The sequence below is a fragment of the Gallus gallus genome, chromosome 6, assembly GCF_016699485.2.
Source record: "Gallus gallus isolate bGalGal1 chromosome 6, bGalGal1.mat.broiler.GRCg7b, whole genome shotgun sequence".
Lineage (NCBI taxonomy): Eukaryota > Metazoa > Chordata > Aves > Galliformes > Phasianidae > Gallus > Gallus gallus.
This window is the reverse complement of record NC_052537.1, coordinates 22,803,971-22,819,179: the sequence shown is the minus strand read 5'-3', so window position 1 is coordinate 22,819,179 and position 15,209 is coordinate 22,803,971. Positions and strand designations below refer to the sequence as shown.

The following is a 15,209-nucleotide window of genomic DNA, read 5'->3' as shown; positions in this document are numbered from 1 at the left end:
TTTAATGTTGATATCACTATTGGTCAGTTCCCCAAATTTCATCTCCACCACCCTTTGGCCACATTCTCTTTCCAATCCACCCCCTTTCACTGCTTCCTTCTTTCCTCTTACCTTCGACTTTACACACCTCCACCTGCTGCACCACTCCAGTGTCATTCTCCTTCTCTGCTGGCCACTCGTACACGTACAGGTTTGTGTGGGATGACCCCGCATCTAGCACAATCCCATACTGTGGACAAAATAGATCCTGTCATCACACCTGAGCCACTGAGTTGGATGCAGCATATGCATGAGCAGAAATGAAGAGCAAATCTGGCAACTGTGGGGACATGCCACACCATTACTCTCCCCAGCAGTGTTTTGTTCTAAGTTTTCATCAGAGGGAATGAGAGCAGTAGAAAGATCATAAGTGATTACTTAGGGGATGGTCTCCTGTGAAGGTGTATCTGTTTTGATCAGGTTGCTTGAGATGCATGGAGCTGGAAAAGGAGATCAGCCAGACCCAGCAGGGACAGCAACACATCCTTGAGCACCATGCATGCCTAAAACTCCACTTGGCTTGTTTTCCTATTAGAGCCTCAGCTTGTAATACCTTGATATTCTTCGGAAGTGGCTGGTTTTGGGTCACTGCTACAGTAATTAAAGCAATTGCAGCCAAAGTGGAGAGGAATCCTAGTATGAGTAGAATTTTCCTTGTTGTGGACATCTTTGGTTTGGTACCTGTGACTAGAGCAGAAAAAGGATGTTAGCATTGCTGTGGCCCAACTTACCCCACCCCAAAAGTCTTCAGGCATGTTCCGGTGTTCCAAACAGTGTTTGCATGGGACAAGCACCAGCTTTTTCCATAGCTCTGTCTTTGTTTCAATAACCACTGAGAAGCTGAAAGAACAGACTGCTGATTTAAAAACAACAAAGCTTAGCAGAGCCAAGAGCTTTAACCCCTGCCACACTCTGCCACTGTATACTTTGTGCTTCAGGTTTTTACAACGTTAAAAAGAATTTACAACACCCTTGTCACTGGTAATGCATTTAGAAAGTCTAACACTAACATTTCTGTATGCGGCAGTCACAGTTCACTGTCCTGCACTTTAGCAATGCTGTATTAAAAAATAATAATTATAATAATATTTTTGTAGTTTAAAATACATGATCAGCAGTAGAATTGTCTAAAAAAGCTACTTCTGTTTGGTAGAAATAATTCAGAATCAGTACAGTTTTTAAGTTTTCAGAGCATATTAATGGCCAGCACAATGTCGCCTATCATATACTTCTGCTTTGGCTTCTCCTTCCATCTCCCATACTGGAAATTTCAGTTCACAACTCAGGCTCAGTCTCTTTAGTATTGTTTAATACAACCCACAGCACAAAGCTCTAGGCAAGGTATCTGCAATAGTATTTTCTAGATGTATAATCCAGCTGTAAATTGAACAGTTTCAACTAACAGAGAGCTTTGGCACTCTAGTACCTGTTCTTTCTACTACATGAAATCTATTTCTACCCACACTGAAATTCCATAGTCAAAAGCACTGATAGCCTTACTGCTTGGTGCTAATTTCTCTTTTCCTAGTATACAAATTCTCCTAGAGATGTTTAGAAGTCCGTTATGGGTCATTCAGGGTGACAACACCTCTGTGCAGGCAGAGACATCAACTACCTTCACATTCCAAGAAGATAAAGTAACCACTCTGCATCAGTTTGCTCTGCATCTGAACAGCAGAACTTCAGCTCAGTTCAGTTCTTGTAACCAAGCTGTTTCACATGAAAGTTTGCCCCAGATGCGAGAACTATGCCAAGTGCTGTCCAGCCCTACAAATGACCCAGCATCCTGGAGTGACTTCATTTGGGCTAACTTCCGAAAAAGACGTGGGGAGTTCTTGAAACCTCTGCATCTGTAGACAAATAGTTGCTTCCCATCCACCTAAGGGGAATGGAATCTAAAAGTGCTGAGAAAACTTGTTTTGAAAATCTCCCCACAAGCAGGTCCTTGGGGAGCCTAATGCTGACCTGGAGCTTTGTGCTCTCTCACTGTGCTTACATGTACATCTGCTGAGGTTAACTGCGAAACTTGGAAGCTTGTTATGCTCACATTTTGTGACTGTCTGTTAGAGGCACAGCAAGCTTGCCAATATCTCCAAGAATGTAGCTTAGAAAAAACAGTCTAGTACACATACCAGACAGTAGGAGGGCAGAATGCATTTTACACCGCTTTCTTCAAAAGGGCCCCTGAACTCAAATGATTGAAAACAGCAGAGCGTGACAGCTGGGAGACTTTTCTTCCTGATGGAGATAGTTGGCTCAGGTTATGAATGTACTGAACATGTCCATTGAACAAAAATTACTTTAACACTAGAAAAATGAATACAAGCAGGTGATATAACTAGCTGCACAGTATAAATACAAATGAATCATAGAATGACTTGGGTTCGAAAAGGATCATTGAATTCCAACCCCCCCTGCCACAGAAGCAGACAGATCCTCCAGATCTGATACTAGACCAGGGTACCCAGAGCTGCATCCAACCCGGTCTTGAACACCTCCAGGGATGGAGCACCCACAACCTCTTTGGGCAGCCTGTTCCAGCACCTCACTACTCTCTTTGTGAAGAACTTCCTCCTGACATCCAATCTAAACCTTCCCTCCTTGAGCTTAAAACCATTCCCCCTTGTCCTATCGCCGTCTACCCTTGTAAAAAGTTGATTCCCCTCCTGTTTATAATCCCCTTTTAAATACTGGAAATGTACGATGAAGTCTCCTTGCAGCCTTCTCTTCTCCAGGCTGAACAAGCCCAGATCCCTCAGCATATTTTTGTAGGGGAGGCGCTCCATACCTCTGATCATCTTCGTGGCCCTCCTCTGGACCCTCTCCAACAGCTCCATTGAAGCATGGTTGAAAACCAGAACTGCTGCTGACAGCTGCACAGAACACCCACGTAATTATTGCCATCTTTACTCTGACATGTTGTTTAGAAGCAGCTACTAATAGCTTTGTTGGGTGCTTACTGTCACAGGGTTGAGAGATGGGTGCCTTTGCATCAGTTCTAAGATCTTCAGATTTCCTGTCATGATGGGTATTCTTTGTCAGCTGCATCTTTTCAGCAGCAACAGATTAGGAGCAATTTTCCTAATGAAATGGGCCTAGAGAAATCCCTTGCCTGTAGGCAGAGACATAATAATTTTCTGCATCCCACCTGCAGCCTCAGATGAGTCATTTATTTTCCAAGGAATATTATTTTCTTAGTCCTGAACATGACTCTCGCCCCCTGAATCGTAACTCAGCATCACGGGCCCTTGTCAGGAGACTCCAAGACAGTGATTTCATTGCTGTATCCCATACCAGAGCATCCATTTGCTTGAACTCTTATGTCACCAAAGACTATTTTGTTGAAACAAAATACAAAGAAGTACAAATGATAAGCATAAGTGGGTATCAGTGGGTAAGCTAGCAAAACCAAAAACCTGCTAAATGGCGCTTTAAGAGTATACAGATAGAACACAATTTCTTATAAAAATTGCAAAATCCAGATAAAGAATTCAATGCAATTAAAATTCGACCTGCAATTTGCTCAGAAAGTTGAGGTATTTGAACAAGCTCCTTTTCCTATACACTTGGTTATTTCCATCAGCTCTAGACATAACTGCAGCTCCTGCAATGCCTACAGAACCTACGCGTTCCCCAGCCTCCTCCAGCTCCTCTGTACTTCATGTCCACGTTGCTGCATGCTGTGCTGACACTCCTCAGCCCCCACCATGCAAGACAGTTCTTCACCCCCAGCACGTCCGTGATTGCCAGACCCCAGCACTTCTTCACCAGCAGTTTTCCGCAGCTAAATACTGAGCACAACCTCCCAGCTCTGTTTCCAGCCAGAGCCCAGACACATCTCTGCTCTTTCTCCTGTTATGTAAGTGGTGTTAAAAAAATATCGTGTAAGGCCATAAGCAGGCATAGCAGCTATGCTGCTTTTCTCCCCACCCCGAAACTGGGGGCCTGGTGCTGCACCCTGCCCAGCTGCGCAGGCATGGAGTGCTCTCCAGATGTTGGAGCACAGCCCAGCTGCTCACATATCTTTGTCTGTTTCTAATTTTGGTCTCTTTGTTGTTTTGTAGGGGCTGCTGCTGGCTCCGAGTGACTGGTGCGGGGCCCAGAACATAAACAGATCTACTATCATTTCTGTCTCTGAGTTAGCTATCAACTGAGAGTGATGCTGGCAGGCATTTCAGCTGGCAGTCGCTCTGCTACAAAATCCTGCTGCTCTTGGTGAGGAACCCAGGAAGGCTGCATGGCGTGGGAGGCAGCTTTGTGCGACAGCAAGCGAGCAGGATTGACCCCAGCATCTCCCAGAGCCTCGAGACAAATAGGAAACTTCCTCCAGCCAAAACCACACTGTCCCCAGTGGCCCCATGAGCCAGGAGATGTCACTCACGACCAAGGCTGCCACCCCCCTTCTCACTTTGCAAGTAATGTTAAAAGAAACAAGGCAGGCAGCTGCTTGAAGAGATGCAATAACCAGAAGTAACACTGATCTAGAGAGAACTGCTCTGCACGGTCCACAGTCACACTCAGATCAGATAACCTCACTATGACCCAGCATCTCTACTAACTAAAGTATGGTTTCAAGGTCTGGCTTAGCACAACAGCTGAAGGTGACATTTGCTCTTAGCTTTGGATGCTCACACTCAGCCTGTTACAGAAGGGCTGTGCTGCAATAACGTTTCTACTGCACGAGTGCCACACTGACGAGTGACAGCTCCCCACCCATCACCTTTCTGCTCTCAGTATACATTTGTACAGTCAGAATCATTCTCATTTTCAGCCTGAATTTATTTATTGCCAGTACGTTCTCTTTGTCTTTGGTCTACTTCTGACTCAAAACTTCTGCAGCTCACAAATGTCCTGGAATTTATTAACTTAAACCAATTTATAAACAATGGTCTCTTCTGGATTTCGCCTTTCTGGCCTTCTCTGTCTACCTGAGCAGTCGAGCAGCTCTTCTCCATGTACAGAATTACCTGTTTTTTTCTCAAGTATTCCTGACCAGTTCTGCAAAGACCAGCCTTGCACAGTGATATGCCACTTACACTAGGAGACGCTGCATTCCCAGCCTAAATAAAGCGAGGTGGGGACCTCACACCAATGCTACCTCAGGCACGCTAATCAGTGATTAAACTGTCAGTGATGAGACATCCTGACATCACTCCTATGCCACCCCAGCAAGCCCACATTCAATCGCATTTAATTAGATCTGCCATACTTCATGCTCTAAGGAAAGGGAGTTCCAAGGCACTACCTGCCACCCATGAGGCTCAGAGTGATGTCATAGACTAAGACAGCATCACACTGAATCGTGCCCATCTGCTGCTCTTCCACTGATCACCCACGTTGCTGCTGCTAGGAGCCTCTCAGCAATGGGTTCCCTGAGCACAGTTTCCAGGGATGCTTGCTGCATGCTTCTGCAGTTGTACAGCCCAGCTAACGGGCACATATAGCCTGTGGAATTCCCTAACTCAAGCAAATCAGAGAGCTTGTGATGGTGGGGAGAAGGGATGGGAGCAATCAGTGCTGCTGTTCTGCCAAGGTGCATATGGGGTACATACATTATCCTCCTGCTGGGAGAAAATGAGCTTTTGTTAGTCATGAAATTTGTCATGCTGAAATGCACACATGGTGAGGTTGATGAGGAATATTTTGCTGCAAAATGATGTAAACCACATGTGTCAGAAAAGCCTTTTATTGGGCTGGTAAGAGGCACAGGTTTGCCTCATAGATACAAGACCGTATACAGTATATGAATTGCCTTGGTTTGAGAGATTCTCCTTCAAAATATTGGGGCAAGGCACTAAACACTCTGAAATTAGACTTCAAGCTTCAGACTAGGATTTACATCACTTTTTGTAGCTATTACGTGGAGCTGTATAGGGAGCTCTGCTCCAAGTTTTAATTATTCCTTGCATTTTAAGCACTAGCGTGATAGCTGGCCCACACTGGGATACAGTTATAAATACACATTAATGGATTATAGTTTTCCAGATGAAGTGCCCATAAATGCAGACATATAAACACTGAAATTCCAGTGAAGCCAAAAATCCAAACAATATAGTATGCCTTTTTTTCTTGGATGCTGTTTTTCAGAGACACCTGCTATGAAATTGCACAGCCATACCGATATCAAGAGCTGGCAGACGTATAGATACAGGCTATACTACCAGGCAGAGAACTTTTACCAGTCCTTGCCTTGTGTCTACAGATGCATTAGTGAGCTGGGAGATGGAATAAAGAACGTGACTACTTGTGATAGCACCAAGTTGGGAGTTAAAAGCACGATGACAAATAGGACTGGAATATAAATAAATCTGGTAAACAGGGAATCCCCGGGGAAAACCTCCAGCTCACTTCAGTAAGGGCAAGAGCAAATATTTGCTCTTGTTTAGAAAATAGGCACCACACAAAGTCAGTATAGTGAACAAGTGGTTAAGCAGCACACAGAGAAAACATTCTTGCAGCTATAGCAGTTTGAAGTAATCCTTCCCTCCATCTAACATGAGTAGAGCCTTATACTAAGTTCTATGCCCAAGTTTGGACACTGCCCTTCAAGAAAGATATAGACCACTTGGAGAAGCTCCAGAAAAGAGCAAGATAGATAGATCCAAGATCTATAAACTTGACCTATGAGGAAAGATTGAAGGCATTGGATTGTTTAGTTTAGAAAGAGATGAGCAAGGGAGAAATTAATCATCTTCAGAGAAATGAAAAGTAAAAGGAAAAGAATTTCAGCAAAGTTTGAGATAGATGTCAGGAAGCCAGTTCTGACAGTGAGAATGGGTAAGCCACAGGGGAGGTGGCAAAGGAAGATCACACATGTACAAGCATTGCTTAGGACGGGGGCACCTCATCTTTTTGCTGCTTTACAAGTCACAGCTGGAGTATGACCCTGGGGAAACTGCATGGGATGCTTTGGAGGAGCACTGTGTTTCGGGGGGAAAAAAATGAGAGAAAAAAAAAAAGGCATACCACATTCCTGGAGAACTGGGGAGTGCTGTGAGAGCTGAGCAGTTGTAGCAAGAAATGGAAACAAAGGAGCAGGCATCACACAGGGCCCTTCTCTCCCTGCCCACAGCCACCTACGCAGCTGGAAGTGGCCTTGAGGGGCTTTGTGCAGGTCAGTCTCACATCCCTTGTGCCAGAGGAGCCATGTCAGGGAGTTAAGGGCAGCAGGCCCTGCTGACAAACACCCTTTTGCCCTGCACACAAAGCACATCCCCGGCAGAGACCTTCCCACTGCAGCACATGCACAGCACAGCCTTCATGCAGCTTCCCAGCCCTGCTCCCTGCCGTTATACCCCAGCCCCACCAAAACTTCCACAGCTCTTTTCATTAAGTCATCTCTCTGTGGGAAAGCATTCTGCTGGCTTGCATCCCAGCAGCTAGACAGAGATACTCAATATTCTCCAATACAACCAACAAGTGGCAAGATACTGCTGACTCAATGACCTTTAGACAGTTAATTTCCACATTTATGTGATGTTTTATTAGGCTTCCAAGTCTGGACCCTCTTTATGATCTTTTCTTTAGGATTCACACATCAAAGAGGTTTTCAAATCAGAAGAAACAACTGTTAGCAGTTACATCAGTCATTACCAGATGACTTCTGGCATTAATTTGTGTTACCAGCCCATTAAAGCTATAATTTAACTAGAGAAGATCTATTGTCATTACCCACAAAGCTTGGAGTTTCATCAGAAAATATCCTGTGAATTCAAGCTTATCACCCAAGTTATTACTTAAATACACTTGGCTATCTCATTATGTAAAGGCATCTATTTTTCTTGCAGGAAACAAAGCAGGCTCAAGCTCTAACATCCTTCAGTTTTGTTTCCATTGATAGTTCCAATACACTGACTTGCAGTGGGCCAGTGTTGCTGCTGGGCATTCTTCTGTGCTCGGTGCCCTTCAATTCTCAACTGCTCTTAAGTTTCTGGCCATATTTTCTTCTTATGTTTCTTTTGACCACCTTATATATTTTGTGAGTTTGAATTTGCATTGATTGCAAACGGCTTCATTCCCCCCTCCACCTCTAAATATGTATCTTTCTCACTGATGCTATTTTCTTAAAATAGCACAACTTTCAACTGTTAGATTAAGGCTTCTGAGGAACAGAATAAGTTATTAGACTGTTTCTGATTTCCATTCCTTTTGATTATTTTAAATACTCAGTTGACTCAGCTCAAGTATTTTGACTTTGGGAAACCACTTTACATTGCTTCTAGATGTTATTTGTTAATACAGAATAAATCTTAATTACTTGCTTAATAATACTCAACCCTCAGAGCAATGTTTCTTCCTTTATAAGGATTAGGGCATATCTTTCTCTTTGTTTGATAGCTCCAAGCTCAGCCCCACACAACTATTGCTTACAAGTGTTTAACTGTTGGTGGTAAAGTGGTGGGGCCACTACTTTAATAGGCAGATTGGTGATTGGGGAGGCACACCACCCACCCAGGACAGCTCCCCTCCCCATGCTCCATCAGCCTCCCTGCATCAGGACAATGCAGAAGTTGCCACGACAGAAGAAAGGAAGCAGCCTTAAGGAGAACCATTTCCCACCCCAAAACCCACCCTTGGGTGAGAAAGTTCAGAAACTTCCTAGAGAACAAAGTCTCAAGCACTGCAAATACTGCTAAGCCCCACCAGATTATGGCAGGGAAACAACCACAGAGAAAATATGTCCAAACCTCTCAGTACCCACAGCGTGCTCTGCACCCTACCAAGTGTCAAAATATACCCTCCCAGTAGCCACCAGTTTCCCCATTTGCCCTCTCCACCAACACCCACTTCCCGCCTCGCAGGGCTGAGGCTGCATCTCAGGGATGTTTTTCTCCAAATCACAGATTCCTGGGATTGCTTTGCACATCAAGCACCACTACCGCTTTTCAGGGTCTTACTTCCTCAGTTTCCAAAACAGTAACGTGGCACCCGGAGTGCCACATGCACTCAGACCGAGCGGCTGCCAGAGGAAAAGCAGAGCTTCCCGAGCATTTCTGCACAGCAAAACAAGCAGATTTTCTCCTAAAGTTTCACTTCCCACTCAGGACCGAAAGCTGTTGGGGACTGGCTGCAGAAGCACAAACAGGGCTCCAAACTGATACAGTGTGAGCAGAGCTGCTGGCGTAGGCAATTTATGATGAGGCTGTGCAGGCAGAAGGACGGATGCAGCTCACCTGTACATGGGATTTTGCCTGTACCTGGGTCTCACCACTCCTTACGGGTATGATTTCCTGCACAAGTGTTTCCTTTTTTATGGGAGCATGTCTCAGGCCTGCAAGACACCCAGTGACCTTTTCCTACCCTAATGCGTATCACCCACCCGCTGCAGAGAAATTGGTAGTGACTTTCCCTTTGCAACCGCCTCTAGCAGATGAAGTGAGAGATGCTTTGCTACCAAGGCAGGGCAGCAGCCCCCACGTACTCTTTCAGTAAACAAAGGTTAAGGTTGCATGCATAAAAGCGATTGCTTGCTAGTTAATCGCTTTCAGCCTTTCCCACTTACCTCCAGCTGTCAGCACTGCTATCTCCTTTCTTCATGGCAGAGCACAGCACTGGGAACAGCTGGGGATAGTTTTTGTTTCCTGCTGAGGAATGCCTCCATTGCTTAGCCTTAGCGGAAAAATATACTGATTTCTCAGAGGTCAGCTTTAATAACTAAGATTCCCACAAACCATTGGGAGAATTCAGCTCATGATATTTGGCATGAATATCGTGCTCTGTTCCTCATGCTGCTACTATTTCCATTTCAAATAGCAGGAAACAAATTACCCTGTGGTATTTTTAGGGATAACCAACGGGATGAAAACAGAGGACCAAAGCCTGTCGCGGGGCACAGACCTCAGTAAAATGTCTGAATGTAAAGAAAAAAAAAAATCAAAGCTTCAGGGTTGCAAAAGCAGATTTGGGAAACGTTAAGAGTTAAATATGGACCTTAAATTTTCATGGTTAGAAGCATTGCACTTTGCAATGCTTGGAGCCTCATGGAACAAAACAGCAAAGGAATTTTGCCAGATGAATGGTCTGTGACGGGAGATTAGAAGTTTCCAAAGTTCAGATTATTTATTACCAGGATATACAGTGAATCTTGGGGAGAATCTGGCTCAGGAAAGGAAATCCGTTTATAATCAAACCATAGTCTGGCTTTCAATTTGCACGTCTTCCTTATTTCATTCCTTATTAGGGTTTCAAACAGTTCAAAATACAGACACAAAATGCTTTGGATAAGGTAGTGTGGACACACAGCAGTGATAAAGAGGGGGTGTTGCTGTAAGAACGCATCTCCAGGACAAGCGCCCCTGTCTGCATGCTGCCTGTTGAGGCTGCACTGGAGGCATTAGACCAGAGTCTTTGCTGGGTGGTGTTGGCAGAGCCTGCCTCAGGACAGAGGATTCTTTCCTCACATCTCCTGCAGGAACATGGGAGTTATAAAAGACTATTTATTAACAGCTCTGGGACAAAAGAGCAAGAAAGAAAACAAAACCATTTATAAATCAGCTAAGGAGCAAACTCGTGATTCTAACCGTCCCATTTGTCATTCCTTAAGTGTGGCCTGGAGCTGCCTTGGCTTCACTCCTTAGGATGCTGAATCAGCATATCAGCTCTACTGGTGCAGTAAATAGCCAGATAAGGACAGAAGAGCTCAAAAGAAGAAAGCTCTAACTTATAATGTGATAAGATTTGTCTTGGCTTCCACTCCCATTTGGGAAAACTGATAGCGGTCAACTTTCTCACCACTAAATACCAAGCAGTGACTCACATCTACATCCTGCAATCTGGGACATTTGATTTCCTCTGGGACAAGGTAGAAGTAGGATGGAGAGAGAAAAATCATGCAAGAGCTGTTTCAAACAATACTATTCAGTACTTGTTGATCTTTCAGATCGTCCTGAACACTTTACCAGGCTTTCTCCTTTGATAACATTTTTCAAGTGGAAAGAAAAACAACAAAACACTGTTATGTTTAGGAGTTACCCATAACAGAAAAAAGCTGAGCTGAAGTTTCCAGCAATTATCAGTACAAATTCCCCAGAACAGATACGTAATGTACCATTTATTTTTTTTTTTAATTAAAATTGGCTGGGATAGGGTTTCTACCATGTGGACTGAAAGCCATGTAAAAGCAGAAGGCAATATATGAAGATGACAGGATATCCTAAAAAAAAAGCCCAGCATTAAAGCCATCCCTACAACACCCATTCAGACAATTCCCAGTGGTGGGCCACCACCTGCTCACCCTTTATACAAACACATCAGAAGCCGACTTGGTTCATGTAGGAATGGTGAAGGCAAACATCTGTCATGATGTTTCAGCTTTGCTCTTTCCATTATTGAAAATCTCTAGCATCTTTCCTTGCCCTCCTATTCCGTCCAATATTTCTGCCAAATAATTTTCATCAGTTTCTCTCAGCCCAATATGGGCGTGAGTACATTTTTGAACCACTGATCATGTTGAGACAAACTTGTTAAACTCTCCTGACTTTTCTCAAAGTGACATCATACACAAGTTAAACAAACTAAAGTTCCACATCTTTTTCTCATTTAAGTATGGAGCAGCTTTTAACAGAGCTATGGTACAGGAGATTAGTGTAGCAAAAGCACAACTTCTCACAGAACAGAAAGAGGATGCACGTTTAACAAAATCTTTTCGCTCTTGCTCATTCCCTCCTCCACACTTGGTTCCCTTGTACTTCAAGGTCTGGCAAAATTCCACACAGCGGGGGACCAGGGTTCATAGATGCCAAGTGTCCTCACTGCATCCCTTGCGTTCTTCCTCGATGGCACCGACACCCTTTTGGGCAGGTCTTTTGCCATCTTTAGGAGCTAACACTCACTGCAGTGTAATCTCTCTGCCTTAGGATCTTGCTAATTTCAACCCCAAGAGCCCCAGGACAGCTGGCTGCCCAGGCTCTGCTTATCCTCATTTTGACCATCTTTAATGCCTACAGTCTGCCGTCCTGCTGGAAGAGAAAGAAGAGGTGCATATGGGACATGCTGCAACCTCACTGCCATCTTGTTATTGGAGACAGGTTTTGTCCCTAGGAGCCATCCATGCGGGGCCCTTATCAGCACACACGCCTCCAGCTGACGAACTTGTGGCGGGGCCTTATCGGGGTGCAGGCCACAGGGCTTGTCACAAAGACCAGCTCTGCCAATATTTACCCAGCTTTACTGCACTTGGTCACAGCCAGGGTTATCAGTACACACCATGCTTTTAGCCCTTGCTGTTGCTTCATTCAGCCCTGTAATACACATATGTCATGTTTTGATCGGAACAGTTTGTCTTTCTGCTTCTTGACCTGCACGTCTGCCTTCTGCATGTTGTGCTGGGACCAGTGCTTCACCACAGGCCATCCCTGTGGCTGTGAAAAGCTCTGTTTGGTTTGGTTAGGTCTTGGGGACCCCAACAGAAAGAGGGAGATCTCCAAAGCAGCCAGTCAGGGCTGTGCTGAGCACACAGCTCTGTACTTGGACGTGGTTTGTCTCCTGCCTGGAGCACCCAGCATGGCAGAAACAATGCAGCCTATCCCTGGGTGTCCCTATCCCACTCAGCACAAGGGGTTTTAAAACACTGCACCAGACGTCTCATTGGCAGTGCTGGAGCTGGATCTTCACACAGCGAGCAGCTCCCTGTGACAGTGCTGGGTGAGACACCGTCACTTCTGCAGCTCTGGCATGGCAGTACTCTGTCACCATGCTGACACAGCACGCATGACATGAACATCAGCCTCCTCCATAAACCTCCTGGTGAGACAGGAAAGTTGCAGCTATCCTGCAGCAGGATCACAGGACTCACAAGGAGGCCTTTGTGCGCAGACTTTTTCCCATGCTCATGTCACAGCCCTCTCTCAGCAGATCGGCAGATAATGCTGGAGCCAACCATCATTTCTCTGTCTGCTGAGACTCAGCCTTTCCCTAATAAAAAACCAAGGCTCCAGCATGCTTCCTGTCACCGAGGCAGAGATCCCAGGGTCTAAGGCAGCAGCAGGACATGCTCCAGCTTCACCTACTCTAAAATTCATCTTCCACTGCTTTGGTGTGTTCTCTCTCATTTTCTGCCAGACTAATAGCAACAAGGGCATTACTGGCCTTGTGAAGTACACGAACATGACTCATACTATAAGATCTACGTAGTTCTGTTACTTTAAAAGTGTGGGAAAAATGAGAAATGTCATCGAGGCTAGAAGAAACATAAAGAAAAGTAGAAGCAGCAGAGCCCCACTGCAGGAAAGAATTACTCCTGGATTTGTTTCCCACTTCCAGCTTCAGGGATGGAGGTAGGAGAAGTCAGAGTAAAAGAGTCATTTACTACTTTACTTTGGCGTTTTGGACAACCTTACAGCAGTACGGCTGCATTTTATGTCATCTCCGTGAAATGCTAGCAAACCTAAGACTTACTGTTGCACCACAACAAAGGTTCCTGCGATGTGGTTTGCAACGTATGACAATGTACATTTATGGTTGCAATCTCTTGAGAAGTAAATGAGTAGAAAGCCTCTCCAAGATCCCTATTTACAGAAGGTATCTATTCCTAGCAAGGCTGACAGGATCCAGTTTGTAATCTTGCAGCAACACAAAAAAGCCCTCTAATTGGTGGAGAAATTACTGGTCTCTGGAGCTGAGACACACTGTAACCTAAAAAGCAACAGTAAAATTACTGTGCTTAACAAGAAGTTCACAGCATGGGGCCAGGTTCTGTTACAAACTGGCTATTTTTAAGATAAAGTACAAAAGCTTTGTTTCACAGTTGGCTTAACTCATCTGCGAGCTCTGACACACAAAAAAAGGAGACTGTTCTGCCTCACTCTGTCTTCTGCCAGTGCTGTACCCCACACTTGTACAAGTGCAGACTTCTTAAAATATTCCACTGAGCTGCTCTTCAGATAGACCCTGTTCTCTGGTCAGGCTGTTGCAGCCACACACGTGCTAACCAAGTCAGAAGAGCAGCATGGGAAAGGAGCAGCGTTCTGACCGCCCTGCTCAGCAGGCTGGGTAGATAGCTGAACTCAGTTCCATGTGTTAAACTGTGTGATTTACTCCTCTTCAAACTTCGGATTCGGTTCAAAATAAGACCTGGCTTCTCTCTGGCCAATGAAAGAAGAACTCCTAAAGAACACTGCTGGAACTTCTGTTTTTGCCTTGTGATTTCCATGCCTTTCTGCCACAACGGTATTTCCAAGTCTTGTAAACAAAACATAATCTTTTGCTTTACTAGATTGAAGTTCCTTTCAGCTTCAGCTGGTTTTGTGTTTTCTGGTCTCAGACAAAGCTAACAAACAGTAAGTTTCCTATGCTCTTCCAGGAAGGCAAGGCTAAATAGAAGCTGCAGATCAACTTATTGGGCACATTGAACTCAAGGCAAACTCTCCGAAAAGCACTCCCCACACAGCTGCTGGAACCAGCAGCTAAAGGTTGAACTTGGCCAGGAGCAGATATCCTCCCTGAAGAGCTGACACTGAAGGACAGTTTTCAGCTGGGAAACAAACCTCACTGTTAACCTGCTCCCAATTCCAAACTGCGCTCCACTCAGGAGCTCCGTCCTCCCTCCTACCATGTGACTGCTCTCTGGGCTTTGCCAGAGAGCATCATGGACATCTCCATCTCATCAGCCAAGCTGCAGAGACTCCAAATTCTCTCTGTTCCTCAGTTTTGGAGAAGTCTCCCCCCTTCTTACCACAGCCCGGGGAGGAGCAGGCAGAGGCTGCAGACACCCCTGCCCTCAGCTGCAGTCATTTAGTTAATATATAGAAACCACAACAGTTCTCTGAGCAGAGTGTGAAAGCACTGAACTGAGGAACAGAAGTGGTTCATACATCCTCAGCTGCTGAGTCACCTTTTCCAGGCAGCAAGCAAAGCTCAGAGGCCAGTTCTTATTTGAGCTCTGGCTGACAGATTGCAGGCAGATAGATAGTGGAAAAAAAAAAAAAAAGAAAAAAAAAGACGACTTTCATTCCTTTGTAAAAACAGGCCCATTTTTCCTCCTTTCCCAAGAACAATCCAGCACTCCCCACCCTGCGTGGTTAGGGAGAAAGTTCTCAGGAGGATCAGAAGCAGAGGGAGCACACATAACAAGTGAAGAGACAATAACTTCTATTTGCGCAAATTAAAAATGCTTTAGGAAAGGTTTAGGTGTCAGCCAGTACCCCATTCAGCCACTATGAGGGTTATTTCAA

The 15,209-nt window shown here is 44.9% G+C and overlaps 1 protein-coding gene and 1 long non-coding RNA gene across 17 annotated transcripts in view; one reads left to right on the top strand and one right to left on the bottom strand.

Moving 5' to 3' along the window:
- ENTPD1 (ectonucleoside triphosphate diphosphohydrolase 1) overlaps positions 1-15,209 on the bottom strand; it is a 47,386-nt gene that overhangs the window by 8,399 nt on the left and 23,778 nt on the right. For 9 of the 16 annotated variants that reach the window (XM_015288620.4, XM_015288624.4, XM_015288619.4 and 6 more), the window contains 2 exons: positions 593-726; positions 112-229 (listed from right to left, as the gene is read on the bottom strand). In XM_015288620.4, the coding sequence (XP_015144106.1) occupies positions 112-229; positions 593-726 (252 nt within the window). Of the gene's footprint in view, positions 1-111; positions 230-592; positions 727-770; positions 880-2,171; positions 2,278-2,827; positions 3,974-9,541; positions 12,064-15,209 lie in introns of those variants that run through there. The other 7 variants (XM_046942926.1, XM_046942927.1, XM_015288622.4 and 4 more) reach the window with 5 other exon arrangements.
- On the top strand, positions 5,328-6,298 carry LOC121111211. The gene is made up of 2 exons (XR_005861097.1): positions 5,328-5,572; positions 6,127-6,298. It is a non-coding gene; the product is annotated as an uncharacterized LOC121111211 (long non-coding RNA).